At 50.4% G+C, this 24994-nt stretch overlaps 11 protein-coding genes across 11 annotated transcripts; 2 read left to right on the top strand and 9 right to left on the bottom strand.

Annotated features, from left to right (window-relative positions):
* Positions 1 to 406: 406 nt before the first annotated feature.
* Positions 407 to 1487, bottom strand: QC761_106270 (uncharacterized protein; the record flags this gene model as incomplete). Its single annotated transcript, XM_062873891.1, is given in 3 exon segments — positions 407 to 817; positions 905 to 1380; positions 1388 to 1487. Coding segments are annotated over 3 exon segments (702 nt in total). The 3' UTR covers positions 407 to 691.
* An 849-nt stretch (positions 1488 to 2336) lies between these two features.
* On the bottom strand, positions 2337 to 3225 carry QC761_106265 (uncharacterized protein). The gene is made up of 2 exons (XM_062873890.1): positions 2725 to 3225; positions 2337 to 2634 (listed from the first exon to the last, which is right to left on the bottom strand). The coding sequence occupies exons 1-2, from the start codon at positions 3010 to 3012 to the stop codon at positions 2509 to 2511; spliced, it is 414 nt and encodes a 137-aa protein (XP_062736979.1). The 5' UTR covers positions 3013 to 3225; the 3' UTR covers positions 2337 to 2508.
* Positions 3226 to 4479: 1254 nt separating this feature from the next.
* On the bottom strand, positions 4480 to 5458 carry QC761_106263 (uncharacterized protein; the record flags this gene model as incomplete). The annotated part of the gene is made up of 3 exons (XM_062873889.1): positions 4480 to 4551; positions 4615 to 4904; positions 4997 to 5458. 2 exons carry the CDS (start codon positions 5456 to 5458, stop codon positions 4779 to 4781), a joined length of 588 nt encoding a protein of 195 aa, XP_062736978.1. The 3' UTR covers positions 4480 to 4551; positions 4615 to 4778.
* Positions 5459 to 5619: 161 nt separating this feature from the next.
* Positions 5620 to 6281, bottom strand: QC761_0006710 (uncharacterized protein; the record flags this gene model as incomplete). Its single annotated transcript, XM_062871845.1, has 4 exons — positions 5620 to 5631; positions 5699 to 5714; positions 5984 to 6085; positions 6181 to 6281. 4 exons carry the CDS (start codon positions 6279 to 6281, stop codon positions 5620 to 5622), a joined length of 231 nt encoding a protein of 76 aa, XP_062736977.1.
* A 430-nt stretch (positions 6282 to 6711) lies between these two features.
* QC761_0006700 (uncharacterized protein) lies at positions 6712 to 7543 on the bottom strand (the record flags this gene model as incomplete). Its single annotated transcript, XM_062871844.1, has 3 exons — positions 6712 to 6729; positions 6801 to 6971; positions 7073 to 7543. The coding sequence occupies 2 exons, from the start codon at positions 7541 to 7543 to the stop codon at positions 6840 to 6842; spliced, it is 603 nt and encodes a 200-aa protein (XP_062736976.1). The 3' UTR covers positions 6712 to 6729; positions 6801 to 6839.
* Positions 7544 to 8171: 628 nt separating this feature from the next.
* QC761_106260 (uncharacterized protein) lies at positions 8172 to 9774 on the bottom strand (the record flags this gene model as incomplete). Its single annotated transcript, XM_062873888.1, is given in 4 exon segments — positions 8172 to 8368; positions 8477 to 8782; positions 8787 to 9209; positions 9480 to 9774. Coding segments are annotated over 4 exon segments (1221 nt in total).
* Positions 9775 to 10173: 399 nt separating this feature from the next.
* On the top strand, positions 10174 to 11711 carry QC761_106250 (uncharacterized protein). The gene is made up of 4 exons (XM_062873887.1): positions 10174 to 10625; positions 10687 to 10747; positions 10801 to 11377; positions 11458 to 11711. Exons 1-4 carry the CDS (start codon positions 10592 to 10594, stop codon positions 11533 to 11535), a joined length of 750 nt encoding a protein of 249 aa, XP_062736974.1. The 5' UTR covers positions 10174 to 10591; the 3' UTR covers positions 11536 to 11711.
* A 131-nt stretch (positions 11712 to 11842) lies between these two features.
* QC761_106240 (uncharacterized protein) lies at positions 11843 to 13715 on the bottom strand. Its single transcript, XM_062873886.1, has 3 exons — positions 13496 to 13715; positions 12415 to 13361; positions 11843 to 12358 (listed from the first exon to the last, which is right to left on the bottom strand). The coding sequence occupies exons 1-3, from the start codon at positions 13566 to 13568 to the stop codon at positions 12035 to 12037; spliced, it is 1344 nt and encodes a 447-aa protein (XP_062736973.1). The 5' UTR covers positions 13569 to 13715; the 3' UTR covers positions 11843 to 12034.
* Positions 13716 to 14408: 693 nt separating this feature from the next.
* QC761_0006660 (uncharacterized protein) lies at positions 14409 to 16427 on the bottom strand. The gene is made up of 3 exons (XM_062871842.1): positions 15727 to 16427; positions 15388 to 15397; positions 14409 to 15030 (listed from the first exon to the last, which is right to left on the bottom strand). Exons 1-3 carry the CDS (start codon positions 15789 to 15791, stop codon positions 14803 to 14805), a joined length of 303 nt encoding a protein of 100 aa, XP_062736972.1. The 5' UTR covers positions 15792 to 16427; the 3' UTR covers positions 14409 to 14802.
* A 2031-nt stretch (positions 16428 to 18458) lies between these two features.
* Positions 18459 to 19783, bottom strand: QC761_106230 (uncharacterized protein; the record flags this gene model as incomplete). The annotated part of the gene is made up of 2 exons (XM_062873885.1): positions 19508 to 19783; positions 18459 to 19448 (listed from the first exon to the last, which is right to left on the bottom strand). The coding sequence occupies exons 1-2, from the start codon at positions 19517 to 19519 to the stop codon at positions 18459 to 18461; spliced, it is 1002 nt and encodes a 333-aa protein (XP_062736971.1). The 5' UTR covers positions 19520 to 19783.
* Positions 19784 to 20954: 1171 nt separating this feature from the next.
* QC761_106220 (uncharacterized protein) lies at positions 20955 to 21976 on the top strand (the record flags this gene model as incomplete). The annotated part of the gene is made up of 2 exons (XM_062873884.1): positions 20955 to 20962; positions 21085 to 21976. The coding sequence occupies 2 exons, from the start codon at positions 20955 to 20957 to the stop codon at positions 21974 to 21976; spliced, it is 900 nt and encodes a 299-aa protein (XP_062736970.1).
* Between the last annotated feature and the right edge of the window lie 3018 nt (positions 21977 to 24994).

Genomic DNA, 24994 nt, shown 5'->3' with positions numbered 1-24994 from the left:
TGGAATGCTTGGCAGAAGGAAGGGTGGCCAGCATCTTGGACATCAACCTGACCGTGTGTCAGGTGCACCCAAGTGGCAACCTGAAAGCAGCACCAATTCAGTTTTCCTGCCTGGGCAGTTTTACAAAGGCAATTACTTGGGACGAGGCCGAGGAGACGTGACTGTCTACAACAGCATTGAGAAGCAGGCGACCATGGAGGTAAACTGGTTTCTGTGGAAGGAGCACAAGACGCATGCATACTGAGCTTCTACTAAGAGCGGTAGTCGAGAGGCCGGATTTGCCATACTAAATAGGGGGTACTAACAGTCTTCCCTCGGGGGGTGTGGGCAGATGAGGGAAGATTGCTCCTTGCATGATTGAGCTCCAGTTGATGTCAAGAATGACAGAGCAGACTCGGGTGTCGTGGGCAGAAGATGAAAGCACACTTGGGAGTGCTTTAAAGGAAGGTGTTTTCTTGTATATAGCTACTTATTTAAATAATCTTTGAGCATCCCTTTTAATACATGACATCCCACAACTGTTAAGAGAAGGAAACCGGAAAATGACAACACCCACATGTCAGATGGTAACGAATTTCATCCGACAAAATAATCCAATTTCTAGATAAAGAAACATTGACATCCAAAAGACCAGAATTGAACGAAAAGCAAACCGGTTATACTCCAGTCCACATAAAACATGTTTTGCACATCAGGTGTCAATGACACCTTCGAATTCTGCGATGACGGCATCAATAGAATTCATGAAGAGGACCAGATTATGTTCGATCTCGACTGCCCGGGCAGGGACATAATTTCGAACTTCGTAGTAGAATGGCTAAACGAATTTCGAGAGTCAGCATGAAACAGACAGCTACCAAAATCAGGAAGAGAGGAGGGACAGGAAGTGAGAGTGGAAAAATACCTGAGACTCCACTTTCAGATTCTTCAAAGCCGTGAGGGTTGCAGACCCAAGGCCCGGGATAGTGCACGGGTTGACGGTACTCGCTGTAGATAACCTGCTGAACGCCCCGGTGATCTCGATGGTCCCTTTGGCCACGTAGCTATCAATCTCCTTTCCAGCCTCTTCCTCGGCCGGAATGGCGGCATTGAGTGGTTCAAGGGTGACGACGACCCGCGAAGTCTCCAGAAAGTTTGCCGTAACTCGATCCAGAATAGGAATGACTTTTGCTAATGGTCCCGTCCCGAAGAGAGTGTACAGGAGACAACTGAGGTCATTGACCTGCCCCACTTCTCTTCGGAGCTCTAGTGCATCATTCCAGTAATTGTAGACCCTTGTGATGGTGTCTTGGGGTTGGGGTGGTGCCTGTGCTGAGACGCTTACAGCGGTGATGGCGGAGATCAAAAGGGTTGAAAATTGAACCATCTTGAGGTTTTTTGATGTGAAAGGAAAAAGAAAAACGCACGGCGTGCTGGCTTAAGAATACCCTACTGACAGAAGAAGAAGGCATAGAAACAGGTGAGTCCAGGTATTTATTGTTGGCCATCTCCGAGATCCATCGGGCGTCTGGTTATCCATCAGTCAGGTAAGGTGATACAAGAGGCATCATCCGAGACTTCTCGTTTCCGACGCCTCTGGGGGACCGAAGACGCCCCAGATCTTTACGATCGAAATTGAAGCTGCAAATCAGTTTTCGAGAGGGGGTGGAGGGGTGTGAGAAGCCTTGGTCATGTTCGCCATTTTTCTCGGCAAGACATCTCGACGTACATCCAAATGGGACTCACCACACCCGGTTGTTGAACTTGATTGTAGGAAGCAGTATAATTTTTGTGCATCTAGATTTCCTTAGTTACATGTAACACCATTTGGACGTCCCTTACCCGAAATCAAGGATGGGACTTGGAACTTCAGGACCCAAGGCCATCTTACCCTGTGGAGAATCAAGATTCCCAGGACAATGGTAAGGTCAAGGATTTGCAGGTGCGTTAGACAAATTCAGCCCAAACCAAGCCTAGTCTCATACTTCGCCCGACTTGTTTAGGTGCTTACATCCAGGGAGAGCTCTGACTCTGATTGCATCACCTGGCATTAGCTAAGTGAGGGTTGTTATGTGTTGCGTTTTTTCAACAATCGCCTATGATACTGTTCTCATAGGTACTTCATATTCGCCTGGCTATCTTTCTTGCCCTCATCCAAAAAGAAAAAACGACGCCCAGGAGAATTATGGATAGACTAGCGCTATTCTACATACGTCAATATGCAAGATACCTAGGTACGGTGACTGGAACCATTTACATCACGAGAGGTTTCGGTGTATTGTCATGACGTATCAAGAATAAAACAAGCTAACCCACCGCGTAAGATTAGGTTTCAATAGGGCCTCTCAAATAAGAGCTTGCAAATTGGTTTTTTAAAAGATAAAGTTGGAAGATTGTCTGTATGTATCGTAACCAGCAAGCACTAGGCACTGTGGGAACCAGGACGATACGACCTCTCACTGTTTACATGCACCGACTGACCACCTCCTCCCCACAGGTCAGTATCGGCATTACCTGGCTCCCTTCCTGCTAGAATTCTATAAGACCGTTGGATGCCTCGATTGCAGCATCAATGCAGAAATTGAATGAAAGGTATGCCCGTTGTAGACAAGGTTGTCTAATGGGGATGGAGTTAATGATGGCAAAGTAATATGTCTAAGATGAAGGTTTAAAGCAAGAGTCAGTAATCTCCATGGTAAGGTACTTCTTGTAGACACCAAAGACAGCGTGAAATTTAAAACTCACAGCCGCAGCCTGCTTCAACTCCTTCAATGCTGTGCTAATGTCTTTACCAATAGGAGGGGCTACCTCGCACAGGTTGATGGCCCCACCACCATTAGCAATCGCTTGAAATGCATCACGCAATGCGTTGGTTGCTCTGTCGACGTTGTTCTCAATATCGTTGCCCGTTGTCACGTTGGTTGGGTCCTCTGGATCGAGCCCCGGCTTGAATTTGCTGATCTCGATACCTTCTTCGGCGAAATCATCGGCAAGATCGTTCAAGATAGGGACGATCTTAGCGTAGGCGCCCATGTTGAGACGATATAGATAGAACACAGCTCAAACTGTAGATGCTCTAGGCTTCGTCCCTGAGGCGAACAGAAGCAACCCTGTGTATGAATCAGTGCTGTCCAGAACGTACTCTGCATCGGCCATTGACTGTGCGGAGATTCCCACAGCGGCAATAGCTGAAAGCAGTAGCAACATGAGGCGGGCCATTTTTGTTTGTTTACAGCAATTTGAAAGATTTGACGACTGATGTTTCGCAGGAAACCTGATAAGTTGACTGTACTAAGCTACCTGCTTATGTTGAATGATGACGGCTCTTCATAGAAGTTTCTTTCGGTGTCGGCAACAAGATATCCGTTCTGCACAAAGGTAGTTGAAGCTCCTGCCCTCATCCGAAAACTTCCCACTTCCGATATCATCACTCCAAATCAATAGTGCAACACCAAGTAAGCCACACAAGTCATAATCAATGCCAATCATCTGTGCAGTCTTGATCTCTATGATCAAGTGGCTGCTTATCCCAAGTGGAAGGTGCAATGTGGTGGAATCCCAAGCATTCAGCAGCCGTGACACTTCTCCCACGCACAATGATCCTTCTTTCCGCTTTTCAATTCTGGTCTCAACTTCCATAAACCGAACTCTACTTCTTCTCGCGAAGAGGCGATTGTTCCACAGACTAATAGATCAATCGTAATCAAGTATCACAAAAGCCGCCACCGACTCACTTAAGCGAGAAAAAGCCGGCTGTGAGTTGTTTCGGCACGAAAGTAGGTATGTAGATGTCATTGACAGAAGAGGTTTGTACAGCATTACCGGTTTAGACATTACTAGCGAAATAACATGGAAGTCAGGACAGTTTTGTGTTCTAAAACCAGTCAGTATCCATGCGTCTTTATCACCCCCCTTTGCCGTCGGGAGGTCAACCACTGGTTTATTGTACCATTATGAGGCCCTATACAACAAGAATATATCAACATTCTCGATGATGTTGGCTGCAAGACCGCAGGAACCTTTCCATGTCCAGCTGGGGTTCTCTATGGATTTCTCAATGGTGCACGAAAGTATCTGTGAAGACTCATCAAAACGTAGATCTGAACTTCCCTCAAGACATCACTCATCCCCTTTCCAAGGTTTGGGGCAACAAAACAGAGACTAATCAAGCCTCCTAGCTCAATTATGGCATCCAAAGCGTCGTTCACGTGGAGAGTTGCTCTGCCAATATAAGTCAAGATAGCTCAGCGGTCATAGCCGCCAGGTCAGTCTTATTGAGTGGCTGACGCCCTTCGATTTTCGGCCCGAATTCTAGGTACCTGGCAGTTATTGCACCATGAAAGACACTTCGGAGCGAAAAGTCCCGCCTGGGGTAACACAGAATGAAGCCCATTTGAAATCCCTTCAATGACTACCCTAGAGCAAGGCCAGTCCCCAGCCATGATTCCTGGTACAGAGACCAACACCACTGATTTTGCCATCGTCACCATCACAAGTCTATTTGCGTGCTAAGAGGTCTGATTCGGCCCTGAATTCGATCTAATGTGTTGGAATGACACGGACATCAACCTGCTGTGTCGGATAGGTACCTTAACTTTGGTGATTGTCTTAATCCGCAAGCAAAAAGAGACCTACAACGTGATTCGGCAATTTGTCAAGATATTATCAGGTAATGGCCCCTTGAAGGCAATTTGTATGAAACGAAAACTGCAACGAAAGGTCCAACTGCCTAAAGTCTCGTGTCCCGCCTGTCACCCCCCACCACCCTATATGTTTTTCCGCGCCCATACAATTATCGATCAAACTGGAATAGGGCTTGAATAAGCCTGGATGGCTGCCTCAATATTGCTCTCGAAAGACAGCAATAATCCTCCAATACTCTGTGCTTCAGTAGGATGAAAAGACGCAAGGGACAAGTAAAACGGCTACAAAAAAGTTGAGAAACACCTGTCAGCACATTGTCCACACTTCCCAAAAACACCGAAGAAAATAATGGGACGAGGGTAAAACAGCTTACCCTGGAAACCGCCTTCACATCCTGCAAAGCCTTCTTGATCTTAGTTCCCAGCACCGGGACAGTGCAGAGATTAGCTGTCCCCGTCTTGGTCATTCTGTCGAAGGCTTCACCAATTTCGATGGTTGCCGCAGCCAGGAAGTATACAATATTGTTGCCTGCGGCGGCCTCTTCCGGAATATTGAGGTTCAGCGGAGGCTGAAAGTTGACAATTTGCTTGTAGGCATCGAGGATTCCCTTGATCCTTTCCAAAGTGGGCACAATCTTGGTGTAGGGCCCCATGTTCAAGGCATACTCAACACAGCTGAGAGTACCGATTTCATCAGTCTGAGCTCGGAGAACAAGAGCTTCGTTGAAGTATTCGCGAGTCTTGTCGACCGCAGTTTGCGCGTTTGGGGACGCCTGTGCTGAGACACAGCCCACGGCGGCAAGGGCAGACAAGAAAACAGTCAAAAGACGGGTCATCTTTGCTTGGGGGGTTACTGCGGAAGGCGAAAGCAGAATAAGTCGGTCCCGTGAAATTGTCGATAGGATGATGTTTCAATTCGTTGTGATCCACAGAAGTGAAGCAGTCGATTGTATTAAGAGGTCTAGGGCTTCTTATAGACGCATCACAGACTCTCGAATCAATAGTCGATCTGCCCAGTATTCGATGTTTACCTCTTCCGAAATTCTTGAGACATGAAATCAGGTTTCCCGACATACCTTACCAACCTCGCCACTGGAGACTGGAGAAAGGGCCCTCTATCAGTCTGTATCCCCTCATACTCGCTGGGGGGGGTGGGGGGGAAGGCACAATTCGCCAAGCAAAAGACTCTACTGGCCGGGCTGAAGTCTCACGAAAGCCACCGAGCCGGTTGGTAGATCTGTGGGCATCTCAAAGGATGCACCCGTGACCACCATAGACGAAAACCTCGAATTGGTGGGCTTTGAGTGTGTGTGGGACAGAAGCCTACCCAACCTGCGAATATTTGATGCTTTCCTAGGTACCTTTGACTCGAAGTTCCTGGAAAGGTAGGTGGTGCAGGCCGTATGCCCCTTAAGATTTCTTGGGATCTCGCCAGATCGGCCGGGATCGTTTCGTTCAAGGGCCTGAAAGTGTTGATTGTTGGGCCGGAAACGAGCAGTGTTCCAAGTCTTTCACGACAGGGATAACTTTGGTAAAGGGCCCTTGGCTGATAACATACCTAGGCAGGTAAAGAGGGCAGCTGAAAGTGTTGGGAGCTTCAAGTCTGGTGGTGTCGCCTTGTAAAGCCGCGATGCTGTCGAGAACATAGGTGTTGGGCATCTGGTGAGGCTTTCGATAGGACACTTGTGATGAAACAGCCGAAGGCGAGAAAGTAGATATGCACACGATCATGATTGATTCGGGTCTGGAACTTTCCTTTCCGAAGCCACCAAGACGCTGGAGGGCGATTGCAGACATCCGGGACCGATCTTTGCAGATTTCCCATCATCGACCGCATGAATAACGCTACTGACTCCCGTCTCTTGTGTACCTTGAACAAAAGGCGCAAAATGGTGTCGGATAATGTTTTGGCGTGGAAATAAGAGGTCAATCCCCAACATGCTGTGGAAGTGTTGTTGGTTGGCCGTCGCGAGCGTCATCCCACATGGGAGAGCGGACAAACTACCCAGGTAGGCAGGTAGGTAGGAGGGCAGCGCCTTGCAAAGATTGGCCAATTCCACGGTTAAGACAAAGCATCGTGATAATAAAGATGGCAAATAATATTTCGCTTTCACAATGTTAACTGGGTACTCAATGTACCCCCTATGTGGCTAGAAGGCCATGGAAGCGTGTAGTTACAATCAATATCCTTCCCTCGCCATATGCCGATGTTTTGATTTACGGAAGAATTCCAACAACCGGAGAATACGCCGCAATAGCAAGAGCAAGCAACTCCTGAACCGTGTTGTATTGCACTGCCTGCGGGTCTCCTTGGAAGGGTGTGAGTGGAAATATACTGAGGTAAAACTCCTGTGATTGTAACAAGGTTAGCGCTGCTTCCAATAAGTGATGCGTATGTACTAGTGATCGTTGAAACCGGACAAGAAAAGGTGTATTGAGAATCAACTCACCAGAACAACAACGCTCAACTGCTCCAGAGGCGTGCGAATAGCCTGTCCAGCAGACGGGACTAGGGAGCAGGCATTGAGCTGTCCCTTGCCGCTCAGCCTGGTAAGACTGCGTACGAAAGACGACGTCACCCCTCCAAGCTTGGCTGTAATGCTTGTAGAGACTGCAAAGTCGGCTGAAGTGCAGACTGAATCGTTCAGGGGGGTGAGTGAGCGCATCACTGGATTAGCGACAAGCAAACCGGCCTTGATGTCCTCCAAGATTGGAAGAATTGCTGTGAAGGGACCAGTGCGAGTGAGATACTGGGCACAGCTAAGAGAATTGAGCTTCTGTGCCTCGATCTGAAGTTTGGTAGCGTTGGCTTGCAGTGCGGCGATGGTGTCGAGAACATATTGGCCGGTTGTTCCTGGTGTTTGCGCAGATACGCCCATGAATGTAAGAGCGGAAAAGAAAATAGCTAGAAGGCGAACCATTTGTTGCAGGTGTACAGTGTTGGCGACGCTGTCTGAAAAGTACACAAAACAATAGCAGAGAGGTAACTCGTTTGGTTATTCAAAATGTGCGAAGCCTTCAAATCTTGTGCCTTTATGTCTCGACATCTCGCCTTCGATTGCTCTCAGACATGAACAATTTTTTGCCTCAAACTGAACATCCGAATCAAGAAGGCAAGGTAGCTTCGTCTTCAAGTCAAGCCACCATCAGCCAAGACCAAGGCCAAAGTTCCTATGAGACAAGAACCTCTGTGTCGTTGACCGAGCGGAGTACTCCAGTTTACCCTCCTGACAGGCTTCGACTTCAGCTCTGGGTTCCTGGTCCCGGTCCGTCGAAAGGCACAGCTCGCTCAACCAAACCAATCCATTTGCAACGATCAAGTATCACAAACAAGCCACTGACCCAGCCAGCAACCCTCACATACTCTTCGATATCAAATGATCAGATTCAGCTCGCCATCTTCTGCATTCTAATAAATCAACACCAATCGCCACAAACAATGCTTATGCAAGATCCATCACAGTCTCTCCTCCGAGATCCGATGACCGACCGAACTCTTTCCCGACCCGGAATCCGAGCCACATACCAATATCTCAACGTAATCAAAACTCACAACATCTCCTCATCCTCCTCATCCTCCACCCCCCTAGCCAGCATCAACCTCCCATACTGCTCCGACATGCTCATCTGGTACTCCTCCTCCCTCCTCCGAATTGACGCCCAGTCCACCCCGACGGACTTGTACACCGGGTCCGTCGCCCTCTTAGCCTCGCTACTACCACCCGTCCCAGTACCGATGACACCCCCTGGTTGGACGAGCGCAGGCCCAAACTGGCTGTAAGGCCCGCTCATCATGTCCTTTTTATATGGCTCAGCCAAAAGTAGCGCCCGCCTAGCAGATTCTTCATACTCACGTCTCGCCAGCTCCTCCTGATACCCAGTCGCCATGTAAGGTTCCATATCCCCATACTCTGCCGTCGTCTGGATCCACCTACCATCTCCCACCTGAACTGGCGTCAAGGGGGTCCCATCCAACGAGATGATCATTTCCTGCTGTCGCTGCCCTTGTTGTTGCTGTCGTTGCTGCTCCTCCATTTGGATCTGGTACTCGTGCTCGAGCTGAGCCTGGAGTTCGGCTTCCATTTCGTCTTGCTGGGCCTGCTCCCAGCGCATTCGAGCGAGTGCTTCTTCCTGGTCTAGGGAGGTGGTGGAGTTGTAGTCTACATCTGAGGGGTGTTGGGGGGGTGGGGGGGCAGGCGCGCCAGAGTTCGATCAAGTGCATGCGTTGGGGGTCGTCGACGGTTTTGAAGAGGTGGAACTGGGCGGGGGAGAGGTTGGTTGAATCGACCGAGTATTCGCGGAGGACACGCTCGATGGCCGCGTGTTCGCTTTGGGGGGGCTCCGAGGAGGGTCGGGCTGGGGTTTCTTGTTGTTGTTGCTGTTGCTCCTTTTGTTTGGCCAGGTGGGCTGCCGAGTGGTTGTAGTGCTGGGAGATGTAGACTATCTTGGGAGCCTGGACTGGTTGTGGCGCTGCGACGGCCACGGGTTCTGGGACTTGCTCCGGTTGTGCTGGTAACGGATTGTTGAAGTTCAGCTGACGAGCTAGAAGCATGGAGAGCTCGTCTTCAGAGTAGATGTCTTGGTATACTGCCGCCATTGTTGGAGATGATGACTGTTTTGAAGTCTGTACGAAATGTTAGCAGGATAACAACTAAGAGAGGCTTTTTGCTGTCGTTTACTTGAGTGGCAGATGTAACACAAGATTAATCCTGGCCGTGTGGTGTGTATGGTATCTTGACTGTTGCGTACTCAACAGTCAGGGATGCCACAGAGATGGTGTGGATTAGAGTCAGAAAGTCTGCGGATAGAAAAGAACTCTGGATTGTTGCAACTCGTCTCTTTATTGTCTAAGCTAACTGTCTTGATAATCGACACTTTGCTGGATTTGCAGGTATGATAGCACGCCTGCGGGTAAGGTGGTGGTGGGGGACGTGCTTCGAGGCAGCGTGTGCTTGTACAACGATGACGCGTGGAAGGGCACACGTTTAAAATAAGCTCTTGGAGACTTCAGGTAACTCGGAGCTGCTAATCGAGGACACAGAGCAAGAGGCCCTGAGGAAATGTCTCCGCAGGTGGTCCGATATATAGAGAAAATCACCGGTGGGGCTTTCCAGACATTCAGGATCGGATGAAGCAGTGGAGGGGTTGTCATCAAACTGTTGAGCGTCTGTGACGCAGGTGAACCAAAAAAAAACTTCCGATCCTGGCCGAGTAGGACGGCTTGTTAGGCTCCAAGAGACCAAAAACAGCGTCCATCACCTCCACGTTGAGGTTCTATTGCAGCTCTGGGCTCAAAATCGAGTGCCTGGTTGGGCAGTCACACAGCTCGCCTTCCCCAGAGCAGTCATGCGTCAGAGGCCAGCCGAACCTGAAACGGGTGAGGAAAGCGGCTACACGTCCAGTCACGCCGCCGGGCCGTCCAATGAATTGGTGACACGCGGGGTGATTCCAGACCCTGCCGGCCATTCCTTGCCTATTGCTTCCTGCCTCTCCATTTATACCTCACTGGGTATCCAATAAAGGAGAATTAGCCTTGAGCAAGAGGCTGGCGATTTTTTCTTGTCGATACACCCAAGAAAACAATGTGCTGATCATGGGAGATAGCGATGCTCCGTATAGAGGGGCACGAGGGGCTAGAACTGCCTGTGACCGAGACCCACTGATTCGCGTCCCCTGAGAATGCGGGGGACGGCTGGACAGGGGTTGGTTCAAAAAAGCCACATTTCAACGCCACAGATGACGTATCCAACTCTCGTTCCACCATCCCACTTTCGCGCTCTCTCTTCCGCTGGGCGACTGAAGATAGACTTGTCCTAGTGATTTTGCATGTAGCAACCAACTCTTGGGAAAGCCTGGCCAGACAAGAGTCTCCGAGACAAAAAACCAAACCTAGATTGCCTTTGTTCATCTGCTTGCTCTCTTGTACCCATCGGCACCGTTAGACATCTGACACCCCGCATCTTATCAAAATGGCAGCAAAAGCCGGCCGGCCTCCCAACTACTGTCAGTCAAGCCTATATTCCACGAACTCATAACTGTTGACTTACCATACCTACCGCTATAGATGCCATCCTCGAGGTCCCAGAAACCGCCTCCACCACCCAGATCCGCGATGCCTATAAACGGTAATCTATCCTACTCACCACCATCATATCTCCCCAACTAACAACCCTCCCAGCGCTGCCTTAAAAACCCACCCCGACCGCATCCCGGCCGACCACCCTGACCGTCCCGAACGAACCCGCAAATTCCAGCTCGTCAACGACGCATACTACACCCTCTCCGATCCCACCCGCCGCCGCGAATACGACGCCCAACGCAAACTCTTCTCCGGCCCCAGCTCCTCCCGCCCCACGCCCGACGGCTTCGACCCCTTCGCCGACGCCGAAGAGTCCGCTTCCGACCAGCAACAGCAAGGACAGCAGCCCAACTTCTACTCCTGGGCCTGGAACTTCTTCACCAACCAAGGCCAGGGCGCCAAAAACCAGCACAACCAGGAAGAATCCCGCCAGCAAGCTGAGAATGAGCAGTTCGCCGATGTCTTCGAAGAGATGCTCCGGGAGGAGGGCATGGCCGACCCGTCGCACAACAACAGGCCGACGGGCAAGTTTTGGGGCACGCTGGGCGGTATCAGTGGTGGCGCGCTAGGGTTTATTATGGCCAATGTACCTGGTATGGTTGCTGGTGCTGTGGCTGGCAACAGGCTCGGCGCGGTGAGAGATGCCAAGGGGAAGAGTGTGTATGCGGTCTTTCAGGTGAGTGCTGCTGGGGTTGACTTCATCCAGGGAGAGCGAGCATAAGTGACAGTTACTGAAATGTTTGTGATTGTGTGCAGGAACTGCCACAGGCGGATCGGGCAAGGCTTCTTAGTCAGTTAGCCGCGAAGGTGTTGAGCCATACGGTGGGGATTTGATCTTGATGTGCTGGCTGATGAGAGGCGTGGTCGGGATTCGGAAAGGTTATGAACTTGGGATTGGGCGTGGAGTTTGGGATTGTTTGGGAGAAATTCGCCCATGGAAACAGCACGGGCTGAAATGGGTGGTTAATATACCTTGAAGGATTGGTTTTCTGTATCGTCGATGCAATAGATTAATGCTCATTGTTGCTTTTGCCTGTGTCTTGTTTCTGTCAATGCATGTCGAATCTGGAGCGGGGCGGGTTGTATGTAGCCATATTGAGTGCTACAGCTCTATATATATAGGTAGCAATAATTCACCTGGGAAATCCGGGGCTCGTTGTCACATAACATCGTCCCATATACCGAGAGAAGATTTGACCTCCTTTTTTCTTCCTCCTCCTTTTTAAATCAACCACCGAAGAACACCTAACCTAACCGCAACGTCAAAGCCACGTATTGCTCGAAAACTCTACCGCTTGTAAAGCAACATACCCTCCGCAAAAAAGATCCACGATCACCTCTTCTTGTTCTTGCGCTTGCTCGCCTTGTTGCCGCCCCCCTTCTGGGTACCGCTTGCCTTGGCCTGACCCAGAGAGTCGACCGACTTCTCGAGAAGCTCAAAGTCCTCGGCAGAGCCAGTGGAGGGAGTGAGTCTTCCGGGCTCAGAATCCTCGTCGTCATTGACGACGTCGGTCTCGGTGGGCTCGTCGATCTCTTCCTCAAACTCGTCATCCGCGGTGCGCTTCTTAAACACACGTCCGATGGTCAGATCATAAACCCAGAAAGGCAGGCGAACCACGGCGGTGTCCCTGAAGGTAGGTTTGGCGATCTCATTGGGCTGATGGGTATGTTAGCTTATTTTGCAAAAAGTTGGATGAATAAGAGGTAGCTTACGTCCAAAAGGTACTCGCCCACATTGCCATCCTCATCCTCCTGTTCAAGGAAGACGGCGCCCACCGAGTCAACAACGAGAACCTTGCCATTCTCCGCAACGACACGCCTTTTGGCTCCAGTGGGACCCTGTCCCTCGGGCTGCGGCTGGGGAGTCGCTGATCCGGAAGCAGAGGCCGAGGCGGGCTTGGTGTCACGTCCACGGCGGGTCTTGCGCCCGGCACTCTTATCCTTGGCCTCCTTCTTTGTCTCGCGCTCTTGCATGCGACGCATCTTGCGGTTGATGGGAATCTGGCGACCGTCTTCGTCTTCGTACACCTGTTGAGGAGGGGGAGGGTGAGGAGCGGCGGCAGGCTCGCCATCAACGCCAGGAATGTTGAGACCAAGGTTGTCGCCCCAAGCAGCACGGCGCGCAAACGTGATATAGCGCTCCACAAACTCGCGTTGGCGCTTCCAGCTCATGTAAAGGGCGAGATAATGCGCGCCACCACCGGCGACGAGGAAGACGCCGAAGATAGCAGTGCCAAGGCCGGGGCGATAGCGGTTGTAGTAGTACTCGGTGCCCTTCCAGGTAGGGAAGCCATTGGTGAGGAAGTAGTCATATCGGTCACGCCCAGGGCCACGGAGGACATCGGCAACGATGGAAAGACGAGCCTGGCGCTCTGAGGCGCGCTTGATGGCAACCTTGAGCTCATGAGAGGTAGGCTGCTTCGTCACCTGCACACCGGGCTTGCCTCCCGACTTCTTGGCGTTCTCCTTGTTGGCCTTGATGCGCTGGGCCTGGAGCTGCTGTCTGACTTTGTCGGGATGGAGCTCTCTTGACTTCTTCTTGTAGGCTTTGTTGATGTCCTCGTGGCTTGCGCCCTTCTTGACACCAAGAAAATCGTAAAAAGTCACTTCGGGACCTTCATGCGCAAGGAGTTCATCGCGGACACGGAAGATTTCGCGATCTGGTTATCGTCGAAGATGTTAGTAAGTCTGATACAATTGGATTGTGTAGATATAGTGGTACTGGAACCAGACGCAATAGAAAAGGGGCATCATCGCATTTGCGACGGGAAGGTACAGCAAATACTTCACATACCTTCTTTGGTCCATGCCGCACTCAGCGGCGTTAGGAGGGCCAACAGGCCTAGGGAAAGAGCAGAGAATTTCATGATTGCGCTACTCCATGAGGAAACTGACCAAAGTCAGAAACAAAGAGAGAACACCGGTTGGTGGTTGAACCGGCGCAGGAAAGTTGAAGAGCGCCGCCACGAAATGACCTGGAACCCTTGGTGCAAAAGTTTCCAAGGGACAGGCTGGAAGTTTTGGGCAGATGGAGCCCCCCATTTTAGCCCAGACAGGGGTTGAAGCTGCAACTGCCTGCCGGGGCAAGCTGCCGCGGCCCGCTGAACCCTGTGCCCCATCTTTTCTTTTTTGTAGGGCCAGTTTGCATCTCGGACAGAAGCTTGGCTGGATCCAATCATCAAGCTTTCAGGAGGAGCAGGAAGAACAGATGACATATTCTCGTAGTGAATCCACTTGATATCCTCGTGCTACATAATCTACACCTTAAGACTCCTTTCGCCATTCTTATATACATTGCTCTTTGCCTTTGCCGTTATACCTCTCAAGACAGACGGATTAAGTCCAAACACGCCAACATCACCCCTGCTTGGCAAAGGCGAGACACCAGGTTGACGACATGTTACAACGTGGAACCGGCGAGATGTTCAAGAGCACTGGTCTTCAACTAAGGTCAGTATCTAATCTATCCAAGAGCCAGGAATGTTCATGGGAGGGTTCTCAATCCATTCCCAGAAATCCCTTTAAAGGTCCTCCCAAGCGATATCCCACTCGAATACAAGCAACCAATCCCCAGGGCATGGCCCCTTGATGATATCCTTCCACATATATCCGAACTCCGGCTGTACTGGTAAACACATCAGTTCCACCGGCCACACCCTAGACTGCAAGATACCAGTGTCGACAAACACTGCTTTTGTAGCCTTACCGGCAGGATGGCGGGCATCAAGATCCGCGAGCGTGATGATACCGGCAACCTGACGAAATACACATCGGACCATTTTTCATATTTTTTGACGGTATCAGTAAACGTGTCCAGTGGTTTAGGAGCGTGGCCTGGTCGCCTGCAAGTGTGATCTAGCCCCATAGCGCTTTGGAAATACACCCACATTATGTAATTCAAAACCGACCCCATCTCTTTGGAAGCCCTCAGCTCGGATGTCGTCGGTGACTGAGCTTTCTTGTTGGCAGAGAAACCTTTGCCCAACTTTATGGTCTATAGCCAAGCCCGAGAATCGATAGAAGAGTTTCAGGCGCCGCTGCCATGGCGACTTGTAATAGTGGCAGAAGATTTCGGAGAATAGAGGCTCTACAGCAGCGCTGTCACTGTGCAGCATTGCCGACGAGGTGAACGTCCCCGCTGAAGTTGTCATGTGCGCCGTAGGAGAGCAGGGCCGTATGAAATAAAAGCTGATCCTCTGGATTCAGGTAGGTGTACGGTACCACATCCAACCAGCAAAGGGGCGACTGGCCTTCAAAGCTGATAGTGAACAGGTCAAGACCCGCAACGAGGAGAGGTTGGACCAGATTTGGGTTGAAGATCATGGCATACTGATGCACCATTAGTACCTGGTCGAGCTCCTATAAAAGATGTAATACTGACGTGTAATAGTGTCCTTCCTTTGTTATCCAGAATATATGGTGTGGTGTGTCCGTTGGCAAAGGAGCTTCGAAGCTCGTTTGGTGTGATGGGATGTGTTTCACACATGACTCAAAGAAACAATTCATTGCCTTCTTCGACGATCGTATACTGCCGAAAAGCAACATTCCATCCACAGGTCGCAAAAAGTACTTGAAGGTCCGAAGCTCTGTTCATGAACCAACGCGGAAATGCCACTTTTATCCGGTAACCTAACATGATAAATGTCAAGAAATCATCCCCGACTACAAAAAGAAGGGGATACTCACTTTTCGCTTCCTGCTTTACGGAGGGTGCTTTGACATCCCCATCGTGCATGACCTCGAAAACCAGACACCCTGCTAGAATCCGTGTCCGATGGCGAGCTCGCCCTATATGAGTCCCATTCAGCTTCGTGGTTAGTTTGCCCGACACCCAATAATTTGCCTCTTGTTCACTGGTCAGAGACTTCTCTTTGAGATCCCGTTCCTAGTTCTATTGAAGGGGAATGACTCGACAACCCTTGAGGCGATATATTCGGGTTGAAAGTTTATTTGGGATCTAGACGATCAATACCTAATCAGTTCTTGCCCTAAGATGAGCAAATGATTTTGCGTCATTTCACTCACATTTTCAACAGCTGAAGAGCCATTTCGAGTATTTTCAATGCTCGATAAAGTCGCTTTTCGTACATCCCGAGCTCGGCCTTCTAGAACAACACCGCTTCCGTTTTGGCGACATATCTCTTCCGCCTCCTGGTCGAAACGATATCACCCATAGAATCTTGAATCAATTGTCCAGTTCCTCGTGCACATGTCGACAATGCGGAATTGCTCGAGCGCACATGGGCGTTGGAGGACATCCTCCTCCGATCAATGCCTGTAGCTCCGCTTTGATTGCATCGATCGATAGGGCGAAATACCTGAGCTGCTCGACCAAAGCTTTGATTGTTTCTGGTACATCTTGACCTCTCTCCAGAGTCGAGACAGTGAGAGGACCAGACTGCCCACTTTACCAGTGGCCTGCGCTATTGCGATACCTCCTGAAACGGGGTCCGATGATCTCGGCCATGATTTGGTCACAAAACAAATGGTTTTCGGAAGCCACGCTCAAGGTGACACACTCGCCGGTTGCCAGAGAGCGGGGTCGATTTGTGTTAACATCATTCTCATGGAACACTTTGCGAACCCGGCGGGGGGAGGGGAGGCAACTGGTCACCAAGGCAGTGCCCAGGCTTATTCGAAGGTGGACGAGAGGTGGCATGGTAGGACCGTAGAAGTCGGGGGTATCCTATAAAACGTGGTCGCCAGGTTATACGGCATAAATCTCGACACCCATTCCAGCCTGGCCATAAAGACCTAGACAACGGAGACGTGGCAGCTTGTGAATAGCTATGTCACAGTGTGAGTGACTTTATCACAGTATTCCTTGGTTCTTCATAGATAATACAGGAGTACAGTGCGTCGAGATACCTGTTATGATTAAACACACTGCATGGCACAAGTCACTGCTTCTGCTGCGGCGAGGTCAAAGCCACGATCGTGGCCCAGGTACCTATCAAACAGAATCTAGGTACGTCATGGACATCATAGTAGACTGCGGCAGAATTTAAAGCTTTGCCATGTGCGTTGATAAACACGTCCCTGATGATATCACTCCCTTCCCACTCTCTTGGAAGACATTTGTGGGTGTCTTGAAGACCTTGTAGCTGTTCCAAATCCTTTTCCCTCAACTATTTGCAACTGGGTTCTCTGCAAGCCACGAAATCAAGTCAACCGCGGTAAAGAGAAAAGCCCTGACGTCCCGAACATTTCTGTCGAGCCACGTGCATCCTCCGTCGTACCCGTCGACAATGTATTGGGTGGCTATGGACCCACTCCCATCGACTCCAAGTTTAAACCAGAACCTCTCCGTGACCTCCGTGACATCGTCCCAGGATTTCAATGCCTCAAACGCATGATTGGGTCCCCAAGATGCATCGGCAATCGTGAGGGATGGCCGATTTTTACATGTGGTACGACCGCTGATACCCAGGCCACCAGTTTCCCTTTTCTGTGAGAAGTTAAAACCAATTTCTTCCAGTCATCTGTCGGATAGTGGAAATGTCGAAGGCAGTTGAGCCCCAGGTAAACTTTCAATGACAGAGTTCGGGATGTAAACGCGAAATATCATCATCGAATCGAGCCGTGCCCGTCGTTTCCCATAGCTCGCTTCAGGTTCTGCAATTTCGACGTGCGGTGTGAAGGTAAAGAGTTGTCTTGGGATGGCATTCTCTATTAGAGGTTCGCAGACATCCCTCTACTTATACAACATGATGCCGGCCCCGTCAAAGAGACAATGGCCGCGAGCGTGGTTAATTGCTTTGTAGAGTACTGTATGCCCGGGAGGAATGACGGCTTTTGCGGAGCTCCAAGTCAGGTCGATAGCCAGCGTGCCCTGCTGCTGTTGTCTGGGAGTCGAGTGGCGTTTGGAAACATCACCCGTTGCTATCCGCCGCTGCTCCGAATAGCCGACCCGCCACGGATCGTAGATGTCATCGAGCTCGGCGTAGCGCATATCCATTGTGTCATTCATACAGTGCAGGCAAGATTTGGACAGGCGGAGATAGGTGAACTGCGGATCCACGATGGCGTCCTGGGTTTCGACAGCAAGACCGCAAGCATCCATACATTTTCACCATTGAGTATCGCTGTCATCGGCGGCTTCCACCACGTGGTTCTCAGTTGTGTATTGGCAAATGAAGTGGAGGAAGTTCCTGTGATTGGAATGGTCATAACGCCCGCGGAACATCTACTCCTACCAGAGCTCACCTGCCTTGTTTGCAGACAGGCCAACGTATATCAGAGTCTGGAGCGAGATCAGGTCATCGGTAAGGTAATAGATGCGTCCATTGTGGCTTTGTTGACGAATGGAGAGTTGATGGGAAATCAATCTTTAACGGAGAGCAGACGGTGATTGAAAATGGAAGTTCAAAAGTTTCCTGTCCTTATTCAAGTTTTCAAAAAAAAAAAAAAAAAAATAAGGTGGCTTTCTGTGGTTCAAACTTAGACGACAGTCACGAGGTGATGCTTTAGGTTCGCCCAAAACCTTTCCTTTGAGGCACCATCTTGCATGACTGGCCTATAAAGGCAACAGAAAAGAATAAATGTAAGAGATTGGATTATTTTTTAAGCACACTGAGCACTGATAAGTACCATATTATAAGATCGCTAACTTGAATATCACAAAAGCCGCCCCCTTTCCTCCCACCAAATTAAACCACGCCGTTCAAAGTCATCTCCCAAACATAAGGTAGGTAGTTTCCAAATATCATCGATAATCAGCAGCATCATACCAAACCAACTCTGCCACCCGTCGCCCCCTAATCAAAAGTAAGCATACTCCCCACCTCCCTCCCCCTCCCACCACCTCCTTTGCTCGCCACACCCAAGACCCAAACCCTAGTGTTCTCATCATGCTCCCTATCCGCCCCTGCTGCCCCCCAAAGCGCCTCCATTTCCAACCTATGCTTCGTCTTCGGCTTCCCCTCCTTGATCCGGATCTTTTCAAAAAAGACATAAGTCCCGTAATACAACGCTGATTTCGCCCCACAGTTACTCCCCTTCATCCCCCTAAATCGCTGGAGCTGCACGCTCTGGAAGCATTTTCCTGGCTTGCTGGGGCCGCGAAGCTGGGCGTAGATGTCCCGGTGGAAAGACGCCTGAGTGACGCCGTCTTTTTTGAGATGTAGGTCGATCTTACGGCGGATTTCGTCGCAAGAGTCATAGACGGGGACGGAGTCAGTTTCCTGACCTTCCAGGTGAATTCCGCTGATATCAGGAACCGAAGAGGCAGCGGAGGGTTTGGCTTTGGATGCGGTTGCGGGGGCTGGGGTCACAGTGACAGCAGGAGCAGCAAAGGCAGCAGTGGTGGCGGAAGTCTTTTGTTTCTTCCCTACTAGAGGGATACCGAGCATCTCCCTCTTCTTGAACCACTCCCAGGCGTTTTCATAGGCGGCGAAGCCTGAGCCGTTGAAGGGACCGTGGACACCCAAGAAGCCTGAAAGCGATTTGGCGCTGACGCCAATCTCACGGGCGAAGGCGGTTTTGGTCATGGCGGCGGAATCGAGAAGATTATTGATTTTGCGACGGACCTGGTCGCAGTTCATGTCGATTGGTACGCCTTCGAGGTCGATGTCGTCGAGGGACATGCCTGATCCTGCTGAGGCAATGGCATGGTCATCGAGGGACTTGCGCTTTAGGCTTTTGCTTGCAGCGGGGCCATGGTTCTCTTTATCAGCGTCTGGCTGAGGCGAGAGGAGAGCTGAGATAGGCATGACGCCTGTGGATGGTGCCACGGGAGGACGGAACACCTGGGTATGTGTTAGTGGTGGAGTTTCTGATGTGCATCTGGAATGTGCAGGTGATTTACCCATGATGACATGATGTTTGTGAACTCGAATTGTGCAAGTCAACAGTCAGGAGATGATGAAACCGACCCAAAAGGAGTGCTTCAATGGTTGAAATCCAGCCACAGAACTCAGATAAGGGCCAAAAAGGAGTGCCGTCCTGATCTTGCTCACACCACTCGAGAATGAAGAGCAAAATAAAAGACGCGTCTGAGTTTGAATTTCGAAGCGCGTCGAGGGGAAGGATCGTCATCGGGAGAGCGTGGAGTTCATGGCGGAAACTAGCAGGGGAAACCCCCCTGCCACGGTGGTCCCAAGAACCAGCCAGCTGGGTCCTCATCAAACCAGGCGGTCGGTGTGCTTTCCAACTGGACAAATTTCAGGCTCACAGTTTTTGATATTCTTTTTCGTTAGCATGATTTTGGACCTTTTCTTCAACAAACATTTGGAACTACCTCGTATGTATCTAGACTCGACGCCTTGAACCACAAGATTTTGAAAGCAAAGATGTGCCACAGCTGATTATCGATGAGATACTTTGGCAGGTCGCTGTACACCTTACCTACCTGAACATAGCCGTGGATTCAGCTTATCACCGTTAGATAAGCTTTGTTGTCTCGCTTGTCTCCTCCTAACGTCACCTCTGTTCGCCTTGAGGGTGACCCTTACAGTGTCTAGCAATCATATGGTTTTCATACACCCGCTCTCACCCGCATATATCCGCAGGAGGACCCTATTTGAGCGTGAGCAGAAGGACAGAATGCTCCGTGCCAGTCGGAGGTTGAGATTATGTGAGACCAATAGTTTCGAACTGACCTTGGATATGGTTGTAGCAAGAAGCAGTATTGGAGGCGCCATTTGTCATCCGAGGTCTGAAACTATCCGATGGGCATTTCTACACAATCAGATCACTGCCCAATCAATTCTCACGACAGTGCCGCATCCTCACACCCGGCAGCAAACAATACTACTAATTTGCCATTAGTGGCTTAGTGCTAGTGAGCCGGAGTTTCTTAGGTCGATTTCCTAGGGTGATTTATCGGACTTTGATTCAGCGTGGGACGAATTAATGATTTAAACTTGATTTAGAACTCGATGGGAGCGAAGTGCTTACTCGACTTGGCTGCAGTCAAGGTCAGCAAATTCAATACACCAAGAACAATCTAATTGTATAAGAATGACCACGTTGCTGGTGAATTTCTTTCACACCTGTGACATCTCTAACTTCGAGGTTACCCCCGGGTCGAGCCTTCTTTTAGCGGAGATCGCGGTCAAGGAGCTGGCCTAAGGCCTGGAACTATCCACCAATCCAACCGCATCTGGTGGATCTGATCCCTGAAATTCTGGAGTTTCAGAGGGCCACTTCCTACACCCGCTTGATCAACAGCCAATTCTTGGTGCTGACACAAACCATGCTACGAAGAAGTCATAAGAAGTCACGGGCGGGATGCCTCGAGTGCAAACGACGTCATGTCAAGGTGCCTACCTACCTAACTAGCTCCCGTTGGGTTTCAAAACTTTATTGCTAACCTCTCTGGATGTAGTGTGACGAGCAACGTCCCAAATGCATCATCTGTACGCTCTCCGGCCGAGACTGTAGCTATGCCTCACCAGTGACCGACGGGGCACCCGTATCATTCGCTGGTGATCGAGTCGCGGTATCACCACCAGGATCAGTGTCAGGCTCGCCGATGTCAAATGTCGCCGTGGGCGCAATTGGCGATGCAGCACCTGTTCCTGGTGTCCCCCTACCCGAGCTGGGCCATCCAAGCTCTCATCTCTGTCACGATGTCAACAGTGCTCATATGGAGCTCATGATCCGGTTCAAATTCTCTGATCACGCACCAGAACTCAACGAGGAGCTACACGACTTTGCCTCGAAACTCTTATTCAGATGCGCTCTTCAAGCTCCGTACTTGATGCACCAGATGCTGGCGGTGTGCGCGCGAAGGTTGGTTGCGCTTTTCCCCGACAGGTCCGACTTCTTCTCGGAGCACGCGATGCATCTTCAAACAAGGGCCATCTCGATTTACAACGAGACTGCAGCCAAGGCTCAGATTGACCAGAACAACTGCTCCGCCCTCCTCCTCTACTGTTCTTTGCTCAGCCGACATTTACTCGCCGATCTGCTCGCTAAGCGCGATACGAATCTGGATGGGTTTCTTGACCGCTATCTTCAGTTTCTTTCAATCTCTGGTGGTTTGAAAGGCGTGTCGATCAGTGCATGGGAGCTTCTACTCGAATCTGATATCAAGCACCTTGTTCTTTGGGCGATTAGCATTTCCCAGTCATTGCCACTGGGGAATCATTGCGACTATCTTCGACATCTCATTTCTGAGTCACTTAGTCTCGACGCTCAGTCGAAAGAGGCCTGTCTCAAAGCTGCGGCTTATCTGCAAGTTGGGTTTGACAGGATTCTGGGCAATGACGTGCGCAATGAACGCTATCTAATGATCTTCATGTGGCAAGTACCTTCCTATCTTGAACCATAAGTTTGGTATTCGCTGACGACTGGGTTAGGCCTGCAGCCGTACCATCAGAGTTCACCGAGTTGCTTGCCCAGCGACGACCAGAGGCGATTGCCGTGATGGGCTACTGGGCACTCTACCTACACCTGAGTCGAGACGTTTGGCATGTTGCAGATTCAGGAGCTCACCTACTCAGAAGTATCGCAGCATATCTTGGCCCGGATTGGGGCCACTGGCTCTCTTGGCCGTTGGACATGCTCGCACAAAATTCATAATTCACATTTACGGAATACATCACTTCATCACTTCACACCTTGGCTCCGCAAGCCATACGCGACCTAGATTTTCACCCATCATTTCAAGGTATCTAATTAAACAAGCGAGAGAAGTTCGTAGTCAAAGACGCCATCACCACCGCAGTGCCAACATCTAGCCAAAAACCCAGCAACCGAAGAAAACAAACAAATAGCACAAAAGCCGCCCCATTTCAGACCCCAAGACAAACAAATATGTCCACCACTCCACTGTCGAAATCAATGATCACTCAACACCTTTGACCTCCTGGCAAACCGAAAACATGCTTGTACACCATCACTACAACGATCTCATCCATCGTGATTCACCTGAAGCCTAGGTCAGCTACTTGGTCGAGGGCAAATATGAGTAGACAGCAGTGTACTAACCGGCGACGGGCTTTGGATTACCTCGGATACGAAGAGTATCCAGACGCACCTGACAAGGTGGCACTTGAAGTTGAGCTCTGGGAAGAGCTGGTTCCTGAATTTTCCGGCATGTTGATAGATGTATGCTGTGTTGTAGATATGGCCGAGGAAGTGTTCAAGGTATGTTCTTCTTCTTTTGAGATCTTGCTTTGGTGCTGGTGGCTGATGAAAATACTCGGGGCTTTCCTTCAAGGGACCAGGCCTTTATAGATATTTTCAACTTGCCAGCCCCTCTGTCTTCGTATATGGATGATCATCTTCGCCCACGATAGAATCACCTCGGCAGTACTTGGTACTAGCTGTCATCCCACTCGTCGACAGCCTGCCGCAAGGGTTGTCTACAGCCCACTCAATCCCGGAGTGGAAATTCGATTGTCATGTCATACATCCCGCGTTGCTCCTTCTCACATGGCCTGTCTTCATGCATGTACTCGAGGGTCACTTCCGGCATGTCTCGGATGATATTCGTCTTCGTGGGCGTCAAGCACAAGGTTGATGGATGTCAATGGCTCTGTCTCAGAAAACACGGAGCGGTCGACTCGAATAGACAAAGGTCGGAAGATAGTTGTTGGCTCACCGCCAGGAGGCAAACGGGCCTCCGAGCTGGGCCGGTGTTGTGCGACATGAAATTTATAGCTGGGTCATCCCTCATGCGTAACTGATGGCAGATACTGAGGTCTGGCACCTGTCACTTACGAGCTTATACCTACCTAGGCATTTACCCCAGGCACTTGCTGTACTAGGCTGTCTTACGGGCAGTTAATGGGTCTGAAACAGAGACTTCTCAGGCACAAGAAGACGTTCTAGCTCTTCGTATTGAGCTTGCCCTGCTGTCTGCTGTCTGAGAAGGCGTTGAGCTTTCAGCTGCTGCCAACAGGCCTCCCGGACACCCCGCCGAATGATATCCTCAGCAAGGTTCTCCAAAAGTTCGCCGGTCCTATAAGGCTATCTACCCCTCTAGTTGCCTTGCCAGGACCGGGTGGATGCAGTTGTGTTAATGTTGAACACCAACGTTAGGCGAGGTGGGTGCGGACGGGCTGTTCCAGACCGAGCGGCAATGATGCGTCTCAGGGGTGTTCCGTGTCTTTTTTGAGACCATTTGAAGCTTCCGAATGGTCAAAAAGAGACGTAATAACCCGTCTAGGATGACTTCCGCCATCAAAGTTCAAGACACTTAACCATGCGCGGGATCGTCAGGGAGAAGGGTCCATGCAGCCGTCGTGTGGGCACTCCCACAATAAGACAGACAAGTCTTTGTACTCGGTAGCGTCACCGTTTCGACGGGTTAGTGCTGCAGATCCATCGCATCGGGACTGCTTGCATTATACAGTCAAGGTGAAATATGATGATGAACATCCAAGAAGCAACATATACCATGGTACTCGAGGATTTCGTCAAGAAGCTCGACCCGAGGATCTGCGAGAACCAAAATCAACTGCTGACAACGTTGCAGTGAAGCAACCTCGGTAGAGTTTGACAGCATCATTGACCTGCTCCATCGATGTCTCACTTTCTGGCGTCAAATTTCATTCTGTACTAGCTTGGGAAGGGATTCAGCGTACAACACCGCCACACCGTGAAGATGTACGCCCAGAATATCTCCCCAAGGAAGCAATCCCATGTGGTTGGCACAATCAGTTCAAATACCGGCACTAATGCATGCCACGCATCCTCATCCAGCCCAGGGGCACCCAATCGCCCAAGGTTGCTCTACCTGGGTATCTTGCAGTGCCATCAGGCTTATATTTTCCAGCAAGTATTAACGGCCGAAAGCAATCCCTGCCCATGTGAGGGGGAACATCTGATGATTCCCTGGCCCCAGCCAAGAACCTCAAACGTGGTGGTCACACAATATGTCCGACTTAGAAGCTCCGAGCCGAAAAATAGGGTAAGCAAGAGCGTTGCGTTGACCACGACTTTAAACAGCTTCGGTGTTGGTAGCCGAAACACTCAGACGACTGTCCACGGGCAATCCCTTACGAAGAACAAGGCCCCGATATCCCAGGTCACAAGCCAACACTACCCGTAGCACAAGGGGGGGTTTACACCCTTGGAACACGCGAGAACAATACCTCAGAAGGTTATTCTCAGCCGCCACCGGTCCGAACTACTTTATTCTTTACCGATGCCATGGCGTGGTGGCTTCCTCTGCCTCATTCATGATTTGAATTCATATTGCACAAAGTTGCACGGCATGCGGCCCAATCCGGACAGCACATTGGATCAAAGATGCCTCTCTTGTTTCAAGACACCATCGTCAAGCATCGAATGGATCAACAACGAGAGACGGTTTTGCCCCTCTGGTTGCCACTACGCTCGG

The sequence above is a fragment of the Podospora bellae-mahoneyi genome, assembly GCF_035222275.1.
Source record: "Podospora bellae-mahoneyi strain CBS 112042 chromosome 1 map unlocalized CBS112042p_1, whole genome shotgun sequence".
Taxonomy (NCBI): domain Eukaryota; kingdom Fungi; phylum Ascomycota; class Sordariomycetes; order Sordariales; family Podosporaceae; genus Podospora; species Podospora bellae-mahoneyi.
This window is presented reverse-complemented; position numbering and strand designations above follow the sequence as displayed.